This window comes from Chroicocephalus ridibundus, chromosome 8 (genome assembly GCF_963924245.1).
Source record: "Chroicocephalus ridibundus chromosome 8, bChrRid1.1, whole genome shotgun sequence".
NCBI lineage: Eukaryota > Metazoa > Chordata > Aves > Charadriiformes > Laridae > Chroicocephalus > Chroicocephalus ridibundus.
The window spans coordinates 53,412,295-53,430,116 of record NC_086291.1 but is presented as its reverse complement, the minus strand read 5'-3'; the positions used below and the strand labels follow the sequence as shown (position 1 = coordinate 53,430,116).

The following is a 17,822-nucleotide window of genomic DNA, read 5'->3' as shown; positions in this document are numbered from 1 at the left end:
AAGATGTGCCCTCCTCCTGCCACCAGATAAGGCTTTCCTGGGAGAACGAAGTTATCTTAATCTGCAGAAAGCCATCAAACTCAAAACTTCCCTCCCTTTTATTATTCTGTGAGTCAATGGTTAAAATGAAGACTTTCCAGGATGTGCTTTTTTTTTTTCTTCCCCTCCAAGCGGGCTGCTTCCACGGACTGTTAATTACAGCCTATCTATCTCCATAAAAACCGCTGAAGAATGGCTCTTCCAAGCCTTTAACAGAACTTCTAATTACCCCCCAAGTATCAGATTGCGACATTCCCTGGCTGGAAAACAACCTGGGCATGATCCGCAACAGGCAACCAAACATCCTCCGCGCTTTTGCTGCCCGAGCAGTGCTCTCCAAGGGTGGCCCCAAAGCTTCAAGACTCTAATATTTTTCTTCACCGAATATTTTTCGCAATGCTGTTGGAAATGGAGGCAGCCGCCTCTCCCATCTTAGTGCCGCTTACTGGAAAATACGCACCTGAAGGTTTTTTTTTTTTAGTTCTATGAAAAGTAAGAACCGTATTTTAAGCTCAACTGAACAAGATCACCCTATCTCCTTCCCTCACACAAAGGTATAAACCTCACCTTAAAGCCTAGAAACATGCAGAAGTCCCTTTGAACTTAAAAAAAGCAGCTTTTATTTTAGTCTAAGTCTGGGATTAACCCTCTGAAATAGTTTTCCAGGAACATCACCATGCTTCCGCCATCACCCGTGATGCTGTAGCTCCTGCAAACCCTGATGGTTGATACCGGTCAGTCTGGGGAATTGGACGCATCAACAACACAACTTTCCAAGACCCTCCAGCATCCAGGGCTACTCGATATCTGCGCCCCCCCCGCCTCCCGCCCAGTTTAAACTGCAGCTGACCTCCACGCTAATGACGGATCGACAAAGCCATCTGCCCCTGGGGCTGGCGAGCCAGCTGCACGCGCACCCGAGGTGATGCTGGCTTCAATTACCGCAGCTCCCCGAGCGCCGGGGAAACGCCGACCGGCAAACCCCCATCTGCCAGCTCTCCAAAACGACGTCCATCTCGCAAGGGCAACATAAAACACATCGCCTCAAACGCAGCGGACAGAGATCCCTCCTCAACCCCATTCACTCTTAGTCTTCAAGGCGGGGGGGACACCTTGCAGCACACCTTGGATGCAAAAAAACCTGCCAAGAACAGACCCGGATCGGGATGACGAGTCCTCTACTCGTTCTGCGACTGCAAATCACAGCAGGGGCACAACAAACCCCATCGCCGAGAACAGAAGTTACCAGCTCTGTTGCTTCTCTGCTGATAAAAGTGTATTCTCACAGTGGAAGGTTAAGAAATATTTATACGTAATCCCACATACCAAGCCTTGCCTTGAATTTTTTTTTCGCATCAGTATTTCTGAAAAACTGGTATCCATTAACACAGAAAGAACAAAAATACACTACGCGATATGCACCTTCCTGTTTAAGCAGCTGATATTAAATTTGGCAAGTGAGGAATACTGCAGGTATTGAACTGTGCTGCACATTTCCGAAAGACCCACATCCCAGATGGAACAAAAAATTTGATGATATGTGCACAGCAAGGTAATTTTAGGATATTTGTGAAGGAAAGCTGATGCCACAAGTCCTGGCTATTACACATCGTACTGGGACAGGTCAGAATTAAAAAACGAGTCTCAGTCCTGCAAATATTCACCATGTACAATAGTGATTTTTGCAAAACACCGCTAATTCTTTGGGAAGCAAAGGCTGGGTTTTTTTTTTTGATTCCACAATTAATTGGAGAGAGATGACAGACTCATCCAGGGGTAAAGCATCCACCCCAAAAATTAAGTTTTCATTAGCGCACTAATGGCTGGCTGTTGTGGTAAAAAAAAAAACCCATTTCATGTCACACGGGGTGGAGGCTGCGGTACAATTTCAAAAGCCTCTTGTGTCCGTTTTCCTGAGCGGGTTCAAGTCCCTTAATAAAGGATTAGATTATAATTTTAATAGCCTGTTCGCAGGCTGTGCAGATTGAAGGGATTTATCTTGTCAAGTTAACAGTCATCTTCCTGTCAGCTGCCTTGCCTACAGCAAAAAAAAAAAAAAAAAAAAAAAGAGAGAGAGAAAAAGGAAAAAGGAAAAAGAAAAAAACCACCCCAACCCCCCAGACCCTGGGGGGGTCTCAGCACTGGCCAGCCCGCGTGGTTTTTGAGCATGGCTGTAACTTGGCTCTCCTCCTGGGAGAGAAAATGCAGGGCGATGCTACAGCGTGGCCCTTCCCCAAGCTCCGATGCATCACGGGAGAAGGGAGGTGGCCAAGAGAAAAATGCAAAGGATCTAGGAGACGTATTCACCCTTCTTATCTGCAAACGCTGCAGAAAGCAAGCGCGGTTATTAATAGCAGCTGCATTTTAAAGCGGTAAAAAGGACCCAGCTTCGCTGTAAACCCGACAGCAGGATGCTCTTTGCAGGAACCAGCCCCAGTCCCGTAGCCAAAAAAAAAAATGTTCGTCCCTGAGACAATTCACCAGTCTGAGCGCCTGCCCTTGCGATCCCCAACCCGTGAAAGGATCTGGGGGTGGAGGAGGCTTTTCCTTTCAGCCCTCTCCCACTGAATCCAGGGAATGCGGCGAGCACGGAGCCAATCACAGCAGAAAGGATGGCTGGGTCCGTGGCTGGATTAAGTAAAGAGCTGGGCTGGGTTGCTAAGCGAGGCACCTTTTCATGGCAGGGAGGCTCCTTTCAGCAACGCTGGTACGGAGAAGCCACGTCCAGCATCCGTGCAGAGCCCTGCAAGCAGGGAAAGCCTCTGGAGAAACAACCAGCCCATGGGGAACAAGAAAATACAGCAGCAAAGGAGACAAAAGCTCCGCAAGTCACATAGAGACAATCTCCCCCCCAAATAAAACCTCCTCTGCCCAGAACAAAAGTCCCATGCACAAAAGCTTTTGAAAGCTCTGTTTTTATCTACCGTGTGCTTCTCGTTATCTTTAATTATTAAGTGTCACGGGGAAAAGGCTGCCCGCCTCCTGAAAGAGGGAAAACAAGAGACCTGGTAACTATTTCTGGGCTGCCCAACCCCTCCCCTGTCTTTAGAAAGTGCCTTCGCCACCACTGCCTCCCCCTTTCCTGGCTTTTTACTGCTTTCTTTTTCCACGTACGTGTGGCCGCAGCCGTTCCTAATAAACTTGAAATGATTTTTTTTTTCCCCCCCCTGCACAACGGAGGCTTCCAAAGGACTACGGGTTTTTGTTTCAAATCATTCCCAGATCAGCTGCGGAGAGGCTGAGCAAGACCAGGCATGGGCTGTCTCCAGCGCGTCCCTCCCTGCTGCAGGAAAGCCGGGGATAAAAGCGGGCTGCGCTGTAACTGGGACGGGGCATCCGCAGTGCTGCAGGAAAAAGGGGGGCCAGGACGGGGACGAAGCACCCGCTGGCGTTTTCAGAAACGCAGAGTTATTTTAGCACCAGGCATTCCACATGGATGGCTTTTCTGGGAATACCGCGGCTTAAGTGTATGCTTATGATTAAGGCATTTTATAGCACGGTAAAAAAAAAAAATAAATACAAGCAACACCCTAAATTTAGGGGTGCTTCCCCCCCCTCCAAATCCTAAAGGCAGCGCTCTGCACTTCATGCATTTCCTTAGTGCATTTGAAGTTTTACACACTCTTCGCTCAACATCATCTGTTTACAACGCTAGAAGGAGGGATAATTGCAAGCACCTTAAAATGATTAGTTTTCCACTTTGAACTTTAATGATGGGCATTTGGGAGTGTTTTAAGAGTTTACTGAAAACATCTTAAACTTTAAAGCCAAAAAAGCCGCTATGCAGTATTATTGATAGTCCAAAAATGAGTATTAAATTAAAAATAATACAGACGAGAGCAGAACCTGGTTTACCAAAACAGGCAGAACGCATGAGTCAAATTGCATCACGGGATTTGTACAAACCGGCGAAAAAGCACACATCAGTCCCAGGTTTCCTATAGATATTTAGAAACGAGGGAAAACGCAGCCCCCGCATCCCAGAGCCTGCTGTTTGCCCAGCCAATTCTCACCGCTGCGTCCCGAGCTTTGTCGCTGGCAATATTGCATCAGCCCCTCCTGCAGCCAGCAACGTCTGGGCGAGCGGAGCCGAAGCCAGCACGGGCTGGAGAAAAGGCACAGGAGGACTTTTGGCCAAGCAGCTTAGCGACAAGAGCTCCTGGCCCGTGTTCGGACCCTCCAGGGGCGCAGGGCACCGATTAGCTCTAGAAGAAACGCAGTGATTAAGCGATTACCGCCCGCCAGCCTGGAAGCTGCTGACCGCAGCCTGATTGCAGCTTGTCTTCGAGCCAGCAAATAATGCACCAATACTTTTAAATTAGACTCGAGGCTGATTACAGCATAGGGACAAGATTTTTAACTAACCTTTTATTATGGGAAATTTTGAAGCGTCTGCTTTACTCTCTCAAGATCATTTGAGACAAAGACTAACAGATGCTGCAGTTCCTAAAGGACTGTCTTTAATTTGTTTTTAACCCAAGCTAATGAATAGGTTTACTTATACTTTTGCAAGAATCATTTCAGACTCGGAAAACGTTAAAAATTTGGAAAAGAACAAACATTTCCTATTTTAAAGAAACCTGAATTTTGCCTTAAATAATGGGCAGTTAGACCCAAACCAAATCCTTCACAAAGGTGTGAAATTATCCAGGTCTGACAGAAAGCTGAAGTCTACATCCGTGAAATGCAGTGGACAAGACCATGGTGCTGTGACTACGGCACTGGTCTGCTGTGGAGAAGGTTCTAGTTGAGGGTGTACATGAATATATCAGAAATCAGAACAAAAACATCCTATCACCCTCTGGAAGCCGGGCTTTGGTGCCACCCGTGTGCCCTCCCTATTTGTCAGCAAAGCCTAATCCAGGGAGAGGGACACCGGCTCCTAAGCGATGGGCTGCTAATTCCATGGGTGACAAGACGACCCAGTCTTGTCCTCCCTGTACTCGCACGCACGCAGAGCATGGCTGCAAACACGTGCAAGCCCACAACAGATACTCTCTTCCTATACGCGCAGCATCAGCTGTTTACTGACTTCAACAGAGTAAGTTTAGCCAAAAGAGGAAACAGGGGAGTGGAGAAAGGCACAAGAAGATGCCAATGCAGCATCCAGCAGAGGTGGGATGGGGTAATCCCTTGGACGGACATCATCCCTGACAAACGACAAGACACTACTCATACAACAGCCTTTTGCTCTTTCATATCCCCATGTCAAGATTCACATTCACTCCCCTTCTTAGAACAGAATCATAGAATAGTTTGGGCTGGAAGGGACCTTTAAAGCCCATCTAGTCCAACCTGCCCACCATAAGCAGGGACATCTTCAACCCGATCAGGTTGCTCAGAGCCCCGTCCAACCTGACCTGGAATGTTTCCAGGGATGGGGCACCTTCTACCTCTCTGGGCAACCTGGACCAGTGTTTCACCACCCTCATCGCAAAAAATTTCTTCCTTATACCTAGTGTAGATCTTCTGTATTTTAGTTTAAAGCCATTACCCGTGGTCCTGTTGCAACTGGCCCCGCTAAAAAGTTTGTCCCCATCTTTCCTGTAGGCCCTCTTTAAGTACTGAAAGGCTGCTATGAGGTCTCTCCAGAGCCTTCTCCAGGCTGAACAACCCGAACTCTCTCAGCCTGTCCCCATAGCAGAGGTGCTCCAGCCTCTGATCATTTTTGTGGCCCTCCTTCTTCACACCTACCATGTTAACCCCTGCTTACGTCCCACACGAGAGCGCAGATCGCCCAGGTGTCACTGGGATAGTGTCACTAAGCCCCTTACGAAGAGGGACAGTGCACACAGGTATCCGTCATTTCAGCCTTAGAAGCAAACAATTGAGTTTCATGTTATTCTTAGCACTGCATCAAGGTCAGTCACCCAACTTCAACTCCCCAGCCCACCAGTGCTCCGTCATCCACAAGGGAAAACAACAACAAAAAAAAAGAGCAGGCAGTGCCAGCTCTTTGCTGACGGTGGGAAATTTCTCTTTGCCACAACAGTGGTTAATTAGAGAGCTGGAAAGGGCCTGGTGACAGTGCACTCTTTGTGCTGCTTATTTATTTATTTATTTTAAAGTACAGTATGAGCTTTTTTGAGAGGCCTCATGTTTTCTCTGGCTCTGAACAAATGCCATCACCCAGGACAATCAGCAGCCTGATGGGAACAAAGGATGCCAGCGCTGCCGAACCCTGAATCGCATCCTGGTGGAAATCAGGGAGGAGTGGGACAGGAATCCAGGAAGCGCGTAGCCAGGTGTCGGAAACACCACAGGGGTGCTGAGAAGGAGGTGTCTCTGCTTAGTTTAACGCCTCGCATGGATAGGATAAGGCAGGGAATAAAGGCAGGAAAGCAGAGGATTAGGAAGTTTACGCTGATTTGGATCCTGCTGGGAGATGCCCAAGAGCCCGCAGGTAGGAAGGAGAGATTCAGAGTGGCTTTTCCCTGGCTCCATGTAAATGCAGAATTGCGCATATCACCTGCAGAGAGAGGGGCTGGTACCAGCCTCTGGCAAGCCGCAGCAGCCGGAGACAAAGAAGCGTTGGGAAAAACAAAGCTCAGACAAGCCCTGGGAAGGCAGATCCACATTCGCGTTGCTCTACTGATGGCTGAAATCAGGAAATTCAATTCCTGCTCCTACCTACGCTCCTTCCGGATTTCTAGTATTGAAGACCTCTATTTACAGAGATGCTGCAGTGAGTTTTCCCATGCTCGTCACAGCTATAAGCCGTATTAAGTTATTAGAGCTTCCCTCACAGCACAGACTGTGCTTCAGCTCTCCCTTTGCAGTTGTTGATAACAGCCGTGAGAACGGACCCAAGTGTAACTTTGGACGGTTGTTTGCAGGCAGTTTTCTCTCTCTCTCTCTCTCTGCAAAGGGACTCGCAGAGCAAGCAAATGATCTGGGCACCAAAAGGACGGGACTCCCTTTGCCTCCAGACGCAAAGCCGTCCCAACCAGCATCTCAGCTGCACAACTAGGAACGAGTCCCAGTAATCCCAACGCCTGCTACCGAGCCTGGTGCCAGCACACGCTCCCCACCAGCGCCTTCCACAAGCCCCGCTCCCCAGAACAGCTCTCAGAGCACTTCCAAACAAAGCCCTCGTCTAACAGGAGCTGTTTTTCCCTAAAGCAACAGCAGTTCCTTCCAAGTTGTGGTCAGATGTGACTCTGTGCTGATGTAGGCTTCCAGTGTGTTTTTTAGCTGCCTTGGGAAAGGAAAAAAGTTGTGCTGCCTAAAAACAGTCGTTTTCCTCTGGTGGAAGGCATGTATTTCAATGCGCTGGCATGGAACGGTAATTGAAATCAGGGCGCGAATCATTCACAAAAGTCCTTCGTTACTTACTGTGGGGTCTGTCCAGAGAGAGCACTTTGCACAGTCCTGGCAGGGAGCCCCGGGCGACCGGGGGTGTTGGCAGAAGTGGTCGTACCCGTTAATGGCAGCCCGGCAGAGGTAGCACATCTGAGCACCGCAACGGCAGGACATGCGGTTACAACCCTCCGATTTAATTAGGCCAGTCCCACACTTGTGGCATTTTCTAATTCGGGCGGCTGTCATTTTCTCTTCTCTGCAATGCAAGAGGAGGGAGAGGAATTAGAGAAGGGATGTTTGCAGTTGCCAGCCTGCGGTAAAATTCCTATTACACTATCCCAGTGATGCTTTAACCCCCTCCCCTTTCCCAGCATCTCTCCCCCTCCTCGTCCCTCCTACGCCATCCCCACGGTCCACCGCTGTTCCAAGGAGGTCTGGGCTCAGCTCCACTTGGAGCCAACCCATGGCAACTCAAGAACAAATTAAGTGAAAGAAAGTCAATCACTGGCTGCATGCTGCAGACCCGATCCTGGTTTCCACGCGAGCCAAGACGCCGCAGCGCCAGGCTCTGGCTTGGGAGGAATTTAAGCTGTAAGCTGACGGGCCAAAGGGCACACGGATGCTTGACTTGGCTGCGGAGAAATACAGCCCAGGAGATAAAGTTCAGGAAAAGCAAACCCTTGGCTGTCATCTGCTAGCTAGTTTTTATGTTTGCCTGTTGCTCCGGCTACAAAGTTGCCACGACCATATATTTTTTTCCCCCCACCCCAACCCTGGCTGCTATGTTCCACATTTATTTGGTTTTTGTTAAATTTAAATCAGTAACTGAAAAATAATCACATCTTTCCCCACAGAGACTGGGCTTTCCCCCTTCTCTTAAGATTCCCTACATGCATTTTCCAGAAGTTATTACTTTAGGGTTCAGGAGACGGGTTTTACTCTAATGGAGCACAAATGGGAATCGAGGACAAAGCAGAGTCCCTGTCCCCATGAGACATCCTGGCACCGACACGCGCTCCAGTGCAAAGGCTCAGCTCGTGGCAATACTGTTTTGGCACAGAAATGGAGGAAAGCCTGGGTCATTTAATTAAAAGACTTAAGAATATAAGTTGTCATCCTAAGGGCCAATTTTCTGACCGCTGGAGATCACGTTACAATTTAATTCACAACCTAGAAGTGAAATCCGATGACAGGAGAGTAAAAAGACTGTGTTTTCATCCAGGGAAGCACAGTTCTCTGGCTGCGCTGACCTGACAGTGGGGAATGATGTTCCTTAGCCAGGCATCTCCACCCAACTACTTCAGCCGACCTGCAAAGTCAATATATGTTTGGAAGACGACAGGGAGGTGCTTTAGAGGAGGATCACAGCAGCAAACCAGGCAGCACAGCCCCACAAACCGCTCCGCCAGCACAACTGGAGGAGCGGGAAACGGTGAGGTGGGAATTTCGGCTGCCTTGCGGCTACCCAGAGCTCCCCCGCAGTTACGGCAGGCACGACCCGCACCCAGGCGTTTGGAGACAGGCTAAGAATAGAGACCCAGAAAAAAAAACAACAAAAAAAACCCATAAACCAACTTGAGACTGACTTTCCTCTGAGCTGCAGCTGCTCTTCCCTCTGCTACTCAACAGGATGCTGCTGATGCAGAATTTTTTTTTTGGAAACTTTGAGCAAGGCAGGAAGTTTGCCCTGAACTCCAGCTGTGCTTCCCTTTCCTTACACAGGGCTTCAAAAGGAAGCTTTTTATTGTATCAGACAGTAAGACTCATCTATCCACAGCAATGTTCCTGCTAAAGGTTCTGAAACTGTTTTTTTTTTTTCCTTATTAGGGACACGACAACTTGTTCCTCTTCCCTCTCACCCCTCTTTCCTACAGGGAAAGGAGTGGCAGACAAAAAAGGTCATATCAATCGTGTAAAAGGATTTTGTTCTGAATTAGGGACTGCGGGATGAGCAAGCTACAGTCATTCAGCCTCCCAATGGTGGAGCTTTCCAGCCTCTCCTCGTGCCAGACAGACTCTAAATCAGAGGGGAAAGGATTGGGCAACATGGGCAAGTCCCATCGGACTGCACCAGACACGCAGCTCCATGGATGAACCTTCCCTTATTTCCTAAAGACAGAGGATTTTGCCATTTACTATAGCAATAGGAGAGATCAGACTTTGTAAGATTTTAGGAAAACATTCAAGATTTATACCTCAGGATTTAAAAATGCGACTCCATTCCGTAACGATTTCTACAAACCAGTTAGAAACAGAGACAAGCTTCTGTAAGAAAACACATCCCCTCCCACAAAGCCAGAAAGCAGTAGCTGAGCAAACCCCGCTTCGTCACCAGGCTGGATTTTCAAAGGGTAATAATGACTTACTGTGAGTCAATGCACTTCTCCGCCTCTGCACAACACCTCCCTTCTCCCCCAGCCCCCCCCGCTCCCCAAAGCAACACTAATGGTGGTTTCTCACCTCTGAGAGGGACCAGGTGCCAGCCTGCGAGACACTGGGCTAGCCAGAGGAACTGGCTGGCCTGGTGACAACTCTCCCACGTCCTCGAATTACCAGTTGGATCCGCTGCCAAGTATCTTTCACAGAAAGAAATCCCATCCTGGGTGCCTCCTGACCCCTCAGCTCTGATGGCCCTAGGACCTCTCTGACAGAAGGTAGTGACACCCAGCAGAACTTTGGGGCCTCTGTGAGTCTGTAGTTTCTCACCCCCTCCACACCAGAGTGTACTGTCTACTGTATCGCTATTACAAGCTCATCCACCTCCCCATTTTTGCCTGGTTGTGGGGTTTACTTACATGGACGTCCTGTATTTGATGTCATCCTTCTCAGCCAGCTGCTCGCAGGTGAGGTTCATGTGCTCCTTCCACAGCCCCTGGCACTTCCGACATGTTTCCTGAGGAGGATAACAGGTATTAAAGAAGGTGAAGACCCAGCACACCACCAACAGCATTAGAAGTTGGAAACATTCCCATCTCTTCCACCACCACGCTGCAGGTTCTCAGTTGAGGATGGTAGAGAGGTCTGCCCTCCACCCACGATGACTCTGTCAAGACCAGGAGCCAAAGGGTTTCCAAGGTACAAGAACCTAGGTATGAAATGAGTTTCTAAATCCTAGTTCAGCTAAAACTCACGGAACACTACCAGGTTCACTGGTTACCTCCCCAAGGAGACAACAGAGACAAAACCACGGTGCTAAAGGACACCAAGTTCATCTCTTTCCTGGCCAAAATCCTTCCCCTTCATACAAAGGGCTTCTAGTTCAGCGGGCGATGGAAGCCTTGCATCTGCATCAAAAACTCAGCTCCACCATGCATACATGCAAATCCATGTTATGCTTTCTAAAACCTCACAAAATAAACTTAAAGCAGTTTGTGCGAGTAAACAGATTAAAAAGGCAGGATGTGGACCAATGTCCATAAAACAGAGGTGGAACACGAACAAATATTTATGAATTTAACCAGAGTCGCTGAACTAAACTTAGAGCAAGTGACTGAACTCTACTGTTGTTGTAAACTCTTTCGCAAAGAGGCTTTAATCCGGGACTGGTAAAGCTGCGTGGAGCGGGAGAGCTGTGGAGGCACTATTGGCAAGGAACTTGGACTAAGACTAGAGTTAGAGTTGATTTTCTCGGTTGGCTAGCCAAAGAAAACATAATTTTGTTTTGGGTCAAACAAGAGATTTTCCTTTAATTTGAGGAAGATTAGAAAACATCCAAATCAAACTTGGAAAAAGTACACGTTTCACAATCCAACTGTTTCATCTGCAGGATGGCTAGGGCTCAAGGCTTTTAAATCCAACTTTCTTCCCCTGGCAGGAAAAGCCCTATGGCTGTGAAGCATCCTCCTGTCCCCTCCACACCCAAGAAGGTCCCAAAAGAGCTTTGCCCAGCTCTGGTCGCACTATCAGTGAAGGATGACAACTGCAGAGACAGATCTTTTCTGATTGCATTACCTTCATTTTATTTTAATGAAGAAATTGGACGTTTCTATGAGATACGACAGAAATAACTGCTTAAAGACTCACGTAGGCAGCAAAACTCTTTTGATCGCGAATCAGACAAACAGGATGGAGACCAGAGCTTCCAAGGAAGCCACCCCTAGGAGGGGGTGCAAAATGTTGACTAGGTTGTATTTGTGCTTGCTGGGAGATGCGTTACAGCTTGTGCTTTCATCTGGAGAATTAAAGGCTCCTCGTCCCGGCTGGAAAGCCAGACACGTTTGCAGACTGCAGGGTAAGGGCTGTAGTAAGAGGAGAGCCAAGCGTGTCACTCCATCCCAAAACCTCAGCAGAGGATTTTGTGATCTCTCACCTTGCAAACGCACCCGTTGGCAGGCAGGCACTGGTTTTAAGGGGCGGTAAATGCCTTGGTTCTATTGATCCTCATGAATCATTCATCATACCCTGCGTTTTCCTGCTAAAGCTGTTAAAACAGGCACCATTTTGCGTACGTTTGTTTCCAGGCCAGGTCTGTCTGTTATCGGCACGGGAGGATCAGACTTGGAGTCATTCACATACCTCAATGAGGACCCACCTTCCGCTTTTATTCTCAACACCCGGGCACATGCCATCCCCGAGACCAAAAGGGCTGTAGGTTTTGGATTTTTTTTTTCCATACATCAAGGGTTAAAAACAAGTCTTTGGAGCCCTGCCACACACAACCACTTTCACACGCCAGCAACAAAGATTTAACAGCTTTTTGCCAGAAGGGCTGGCACACTTTCCAGCCAGGAGCCTACTATTCCCAATTACTTAACTCCAGGAGCCTCCCTTCGCTGCCGAATTAGAAACGATGCCCTTCTGAAGCAGATGGTGCCGCTTATACTCTCGTACCAAGTCACTCCCTTTTGCCTTTTGTTATTGCCACCACCCTCGCTTTGCCCGCTGCAGCTATTGGAAAACAATGCCCTCCCTTGAGCTGAGGCCGTTGATATTCGCCAAACGGTTGGAATTCCTACCTCCAGGAAAAGGGAAGAGGCACGGAGAGGCAGATTCCCAAAGGCACTGGGATGGCATGAGGTAGGAGGTATCGCGTTCTCTGCCTCTCCAGTGCCATCGCAGCTGTGCCCATTTCTGGGATGCCTCCCAAGACACATTGGCCACGGGGAGCTGCAGACCCACGGGCAGCTCTGCCTGCTCCAACGCACCCCGTCGAGGAGATGTCCCCGTGGCTTCCGAACTCCCAGTGTCACCTGGTGCTGCTTCTGACCAAGCCACGTCCTCTCCAGAACAGAGGCAGGGGAAAAAAACCGGACAATAGATGTGCCATTAGCAGAACTCGATGCGACTTCTCTCCTTGTTCTACCCAAGACAATGGCACATTGTTGGCAGTTACAGGAACTTCTTTGCACAAAAAGCGGGGAGGAAGCCCACGGTTCAGACAAAGGCAACTGCTCCGGTGCCATAACTGAGGTCCCAGCCCCCGCCAAGAAAATAAAAGCAACCTTTTCAAATTTTCGCTCTTACTCGAATCCAACCTGCTCGGCTGATGAGGGTTTTGCACATCTCACGCGAGGACAATTTTGATCTCTACAATTTCCACAGGGGGTTCTTTTATTTTAGAACTAGCTTTTTGTTCAATAAAGAAACATACTCTGCCATTACCATATCAATTAACCTAAACAGACAGTAGGATGGCTGGGCTTTTGCAAGCAGCCTAGATGATTTCTATTGTAAGAGCAGCACTTGGCACTAAGACCGGCTACCACAATATAAGGCAGCGCCTAAAACCCACACAAAGAGGGAATGTCTCCTTTCCAGCCCCAAAATCTTCTACTCCAAGCCTAACAGCCGAGAAGCAAGTCCGTCCACCCAAACCGAGACCCTGCCCAACCTCTCCTCTACCACCTCACCCACCAGCAAACCCTGGCCTACTTGTGTAAGGGGTACCTGATGTGGGAAAGCACGTTTTGCTTTAGGTTTTAACAGCTTTTCAGTTAAATCTGTTGTTTCTGGACGGTGTGAACTCTGCACGTCTCTCCTCCTCAGCCCACTTCTCGCAGGCAGGTCCAGCGATCGCAGCCCAGGCTTTTGGGGTGAGGGGCAGGGTGTTTGCAGAAGCCTTGGCATTAGCAAACGGCTCCAAACCAGGCATGGAGGCAGGAGATTAAGTATCTGCTGCCTGTTACATCTGCCCGAGCTTGGCAGGCGGCCTGGGACAGTCCATTAATGCAGCGGGCTGGGACGGCGGAGAGGAGGATGTGATGGAGAGGGTGTTTAATCGCACACTGTAATCTCCTCACTGTACATCTGTTAGAGGTAGCGGCTCCGTTTCCTCTCACTGGCCGCCAGGAAGCAGCCGGGATTAACACAAACATGTTTGGGTTCAGGAGGATCCTTTGTTCCCAGGGTCAGCGGTGCGGATACACAGCTTTCTGTGCTCAGGGCCAGCTTGGCTAAGGGCAACCAGTTTGCTTTTGGCACAGGCATCACAATCCTTAAACATCCTTGTTAATTGTCCCTGTACCCGATGAAGGTAGATGGGAGTGTTTTATGGGAACCTACCACCTTCCTCAGCACTTCTACTGGTATTTGCAGTGTATTATACAGTTTTAAGAGACGGCCTAAACTTTTTTTTCCACTCTGCTGCCTACTGAAAATAAGTCTCCAAGGTCCAGCCCTTGGTTGGGGTGGGGGGGAACCCAAATAACCGACTTCTCCCTGCCAGCCTCCACGTCCTTTTGGCTACAGCCAGGCTGTCGTATGCGCTGCCGGCAACGTAGATGCACTGGCTTTCCTGGTTCCAGCCCAAACAAATGCCACATGGACAAAAACATCAGATGATAGGCACAGATCGCTGACCGACTGCCCACGGCATTCCTGCCTGCCCGCTTCTTCTGTAGGAGTTTACACGAAGCCGTTCACCGGTTGAGCAGAATGCAAAGGGAGGAGGGGAAGCTCGACTTAAACACCAGCAGGGGATGGACGGGGCTGTCATCACCGCCCTCCAGCTCTCAGCGGTGGCTCTGAGCGGAGTCCAGCGCTTGCCTTAGCTCTCCATATGCTGGTTAATTAAATCCTTACGCCGCTGCGCCGTGTGGCTCCCTGTGTCCCCCAGGAAGGGCGAGTTGCTGACTCCAGCGGTCTCTGTCGATGGCACACAGGGGGACACTGGCTGCTGCGCTCCCTGCTCGGAGTGAGAGGGAGGTAAAACATGCCATGTATCCCTTCGGTGCTCGCTGGGACGGAGCCCCGGTGATCGATTCTCTGGTTCTTCCTGCTTTTAGACAGACAATAGCGCAGGCTAACCTCAAACTGGCCAAGTTTTACCCAAAAGCAGATGTGAACGCAATAGTCTTAGAATAGCACCTCGGGGCCAGTCCATACTGCACCGGTTTAATTAAAGGGCTGCAATTCCCAACCAGACGAGTTAATGGGAAAACAAAGAACCACACAGCCTTCCTTCCCACAAAGTCTCCACTGTCCATAAAGCTGCGCTGCCCTTAACTAAAAATGGATGCAGAAGTAGCTAAATGAATGCAACCTTTAAGCACGGATAAGCTCTCATGAGCAAACTCCTTCAGGGCTGTTTCTGGGATTTCCTATACGTTAAGCTAGAGGATAAAGAGGTTCTAATCCAGTCCGAGACAATCCATTTTGGTGCGAGACCCTCTTTAGAGATACACAAACAGCACAGGGAAGTGGGACCCCAACTCCACAGGTACCCGACCGCCCAGTATGGAGAGTAGTCCTTCCAGCACGAACTGCTGCGGCAGCTCTCCGGTCCCGGAGCCGCCGGCATCGCCACATGCAACGGGCGAGACAGGCAGCAGGTACCAACTCCAAATGCACAAAATCCAGGCAGCGTGGAGGAACCACCGCCGTGCCCGGGATGGGCGAGGGGGCAAGGAGCGAGGGGCCAGGAGGAGCTGGGTGGGTTTGCTGCTGCCCCTCCCCGGGAGCCGGGCTGGGTCCCCCGGCAGGGCTGTTCCCCGGGCAGCGCTGCCGCTCAGCGGCCACCGGCCACACAGCAGCCACGGGCCCGGGGACCCACGGGAGGAGACGAGAGGCTCAGAGAAACCCGGGAAAAACTGAAGTCTCCTCTCCTTAGCACGGCCATGGTTTATTCTAGGTTGCGGGAAGAGATAAAGCAAAGGCACAAGCCTTGGACTAGGCTGTAAGAACATGTCAAGGTGTAAATATAGAGACCTACAAGTGATGGAGAGGTAAAAGCTGGATAAGGAAAACATGCATTGATACCCAGCACCCACCAGCTGGGTTGATTAAAGCCTTTATGGACATCATTACCAAAAACAATGCACCCAACCAATTCCTCCCGTCTTGCACGTTCTTGTTAAATTGAGCATATTGCACTCCCTCCCCATCTTTAAGACACTGGAGGTACTCAATGCCCTTTTGCTACCAGAGATATGCTGGCAGGCCAGTTCCCATGGAGGTTTGGGTCATCTATATTAGAATCTGAGAACCAGAAACACATTGTAACTCCCACCCCACGCTTGCCTGAGTCAGTAGGACTAGCTCGTATCGGTAATTCAGAAGTTCCTGAAACACACATACCAAACCAAAGCAAGTTTGTCCCCTCCCCAGAGCTTGACTTTAAAAGGCCAAATCAGCTGCTGGTTTGGGTGCAGTGGTTAGAGACCTACAGAGCAAAAAATATCTGCAGCTTCATGCAAGAAGTGCTGCTCAGCATCACTATCACCCTATGGCTGGTCAGAGGTGGAAAACCCGCTAGCACAAGAAATTGCTCATTGATTTCATCCTCATGTACCATAGTGCAACCAGAGTACGAGAAACAGCTCTTATTTTGAACTTGTACAGAACTTAGGGGTTTTTTTTATTATTATTTGGGATGTTTTGGAGGAAATATTTTTGTTTCAAAGCTGCTTCCTCTCAAACTCGAGAGATGCGAGGAACATATCAAAAGTTGCAGGCAGCAGGTCAGCACTGGAGTATTTGCATCACTCCTTCATCGCACAAGGATCCCTTCCCCTGAACTGAGACGTTTCTCATAAAGATAAGGTCTCCGCCCTAAAATAACACTTTTCAGGAAGCAGTCCCCTACCCTGGGCAGACTGATGTCAGACACAGCACCTCTCCAGCTCAGCACGCCGGGAAGTTTGGATACAGCCAGGATGGATTGGCTTCGCGACCTACCCAGAGGTGGCCACCCACCAACCTGAGTCAGCCTGCAGCGCAGGGAGAAGAAACCACCCCTTGGTCACTTCACGAAGGCGGGTTAAACATAGACCTCACACTAAAGATATTGTCTAAATCAGTATACCTGAGGTCATATTGCTCCTTCCCAGGGCAGAAAGTTAAGAGAAATTCAGTACATGCTACTGGAAACACATCTGTAGTCATTACCCAGTTTTTAGGTCTGTTGGGCTGATTGCAGATAATAGCTATATGCCTTCCCAGCCAACGTAAATAATTAAATACTGGCAGCCCAGTTCAAAGCACTCAGCAGCTGACTCTCTTGCCTCTCCCCGCAGTGCAGATTGCCTTACCCCATTCAGCAGAGATCTAAGAGGTGATCCGTTTAATCCTACCAAACACCTCACACAAGTAGGGATGCTGCTTCCAATAGCCGCAACTCTAACTGATGGAATCCAGCAGGGCTAAACAACAGTGGGAACAACTGTGGAACCGGCGGAAACAATAGAGACCTTAGGAGAGGAAAGAATTTAGATTTCAGTGATTTTTAAAGGATAACTCTGGAAGGTTATTCAAGGGGTTGCACCCACCAACATCAAAAAGGTTAAGGCGTAACAAAAGCAAGATATCTCATTTGCAGAGGTACCTGCTAACGATGCATTGTAAGACCGAGAGGAGGAACAATTACTGAAGTTAATTTTGAAACTTCCCTCTTACACCACCACATGATAAACAAATCCCCCCCCCAACACCCCACCCCAGACACAAGTCCCTCCCCAGGGCTTTGGGTGGCAGGAACTGGAGAAAGCCTCCTCCAGGTCTGCCCTGTTTTTCTTGTGGTTCTCTCTCCCCCTACCGTTTCCCAGATTTTATTGTCTTATGGAAGGATCACAGGAGGAGCTCGGTTACAGATGTCCTCTCCTCCATCAACAGTTTATGTAACACACCTACGACCACTTTTAATGAGGCTCTGCAATATGGCAATTTTGACGGTAATTTAGCAGCATTAAGACACTTCATTTGCAATTTAGAGCCTTTTTAATCATACTCTCTACCTACACCAGAAGTTAACATTTCCAGGTCATTATAACACCAGTAAGGGATGGAAAAGGTGAACTATCTCAGTGGAGCAGCTATGCTGGAAAATAGCTTTAATCTAGGTACAAATACACCCGCAGAAACTGGGCAAGTACAGTTTGCTTTGCCACCGAAATTAAACCCAAAGGAGGGGAAAATCCCAAAGTAAGGTGCTCCTAGCTTTAAACTGGCCGTATCAAACAAAAAATAAATAATAAAAAAAAAAAACACGTTGGGGAAAATGGCAAGGATAAAGAGAAATGAAAGCAAAGTGATACCTGGTCTCCTTG

General features: G+C 48.9%; 1 protein-coding gene across 1 annotated transcript in view; it reads right to left on the bottom strand.

The window, feature by feature from the left end:
* Positions 1 to 17,822, bottom strand: part of RNF216 (ring finger protein 216) — an 82,820-nt gene that overhangs the window by 6,034 nt on the left and 58,964 nt on the right. Inside the window, exons 14-15 of the mRNA XM_063344289.1 lie at positions 10,137 to 10,234; positions 7,375 to 7,597 (exon numbers count right to left, since the gene is read on the bottom strand). Of these exons, the coding sequence (XP_063200359.1) occupies positions 7,375 to 7,597; positions 10,137 to 10,234 (321 nt within the window). The remainder of the gene's footprint in view (positions 1 to 7,374; positions 7,598 to 10,136; positions 10,235 to 17,822) is intronic.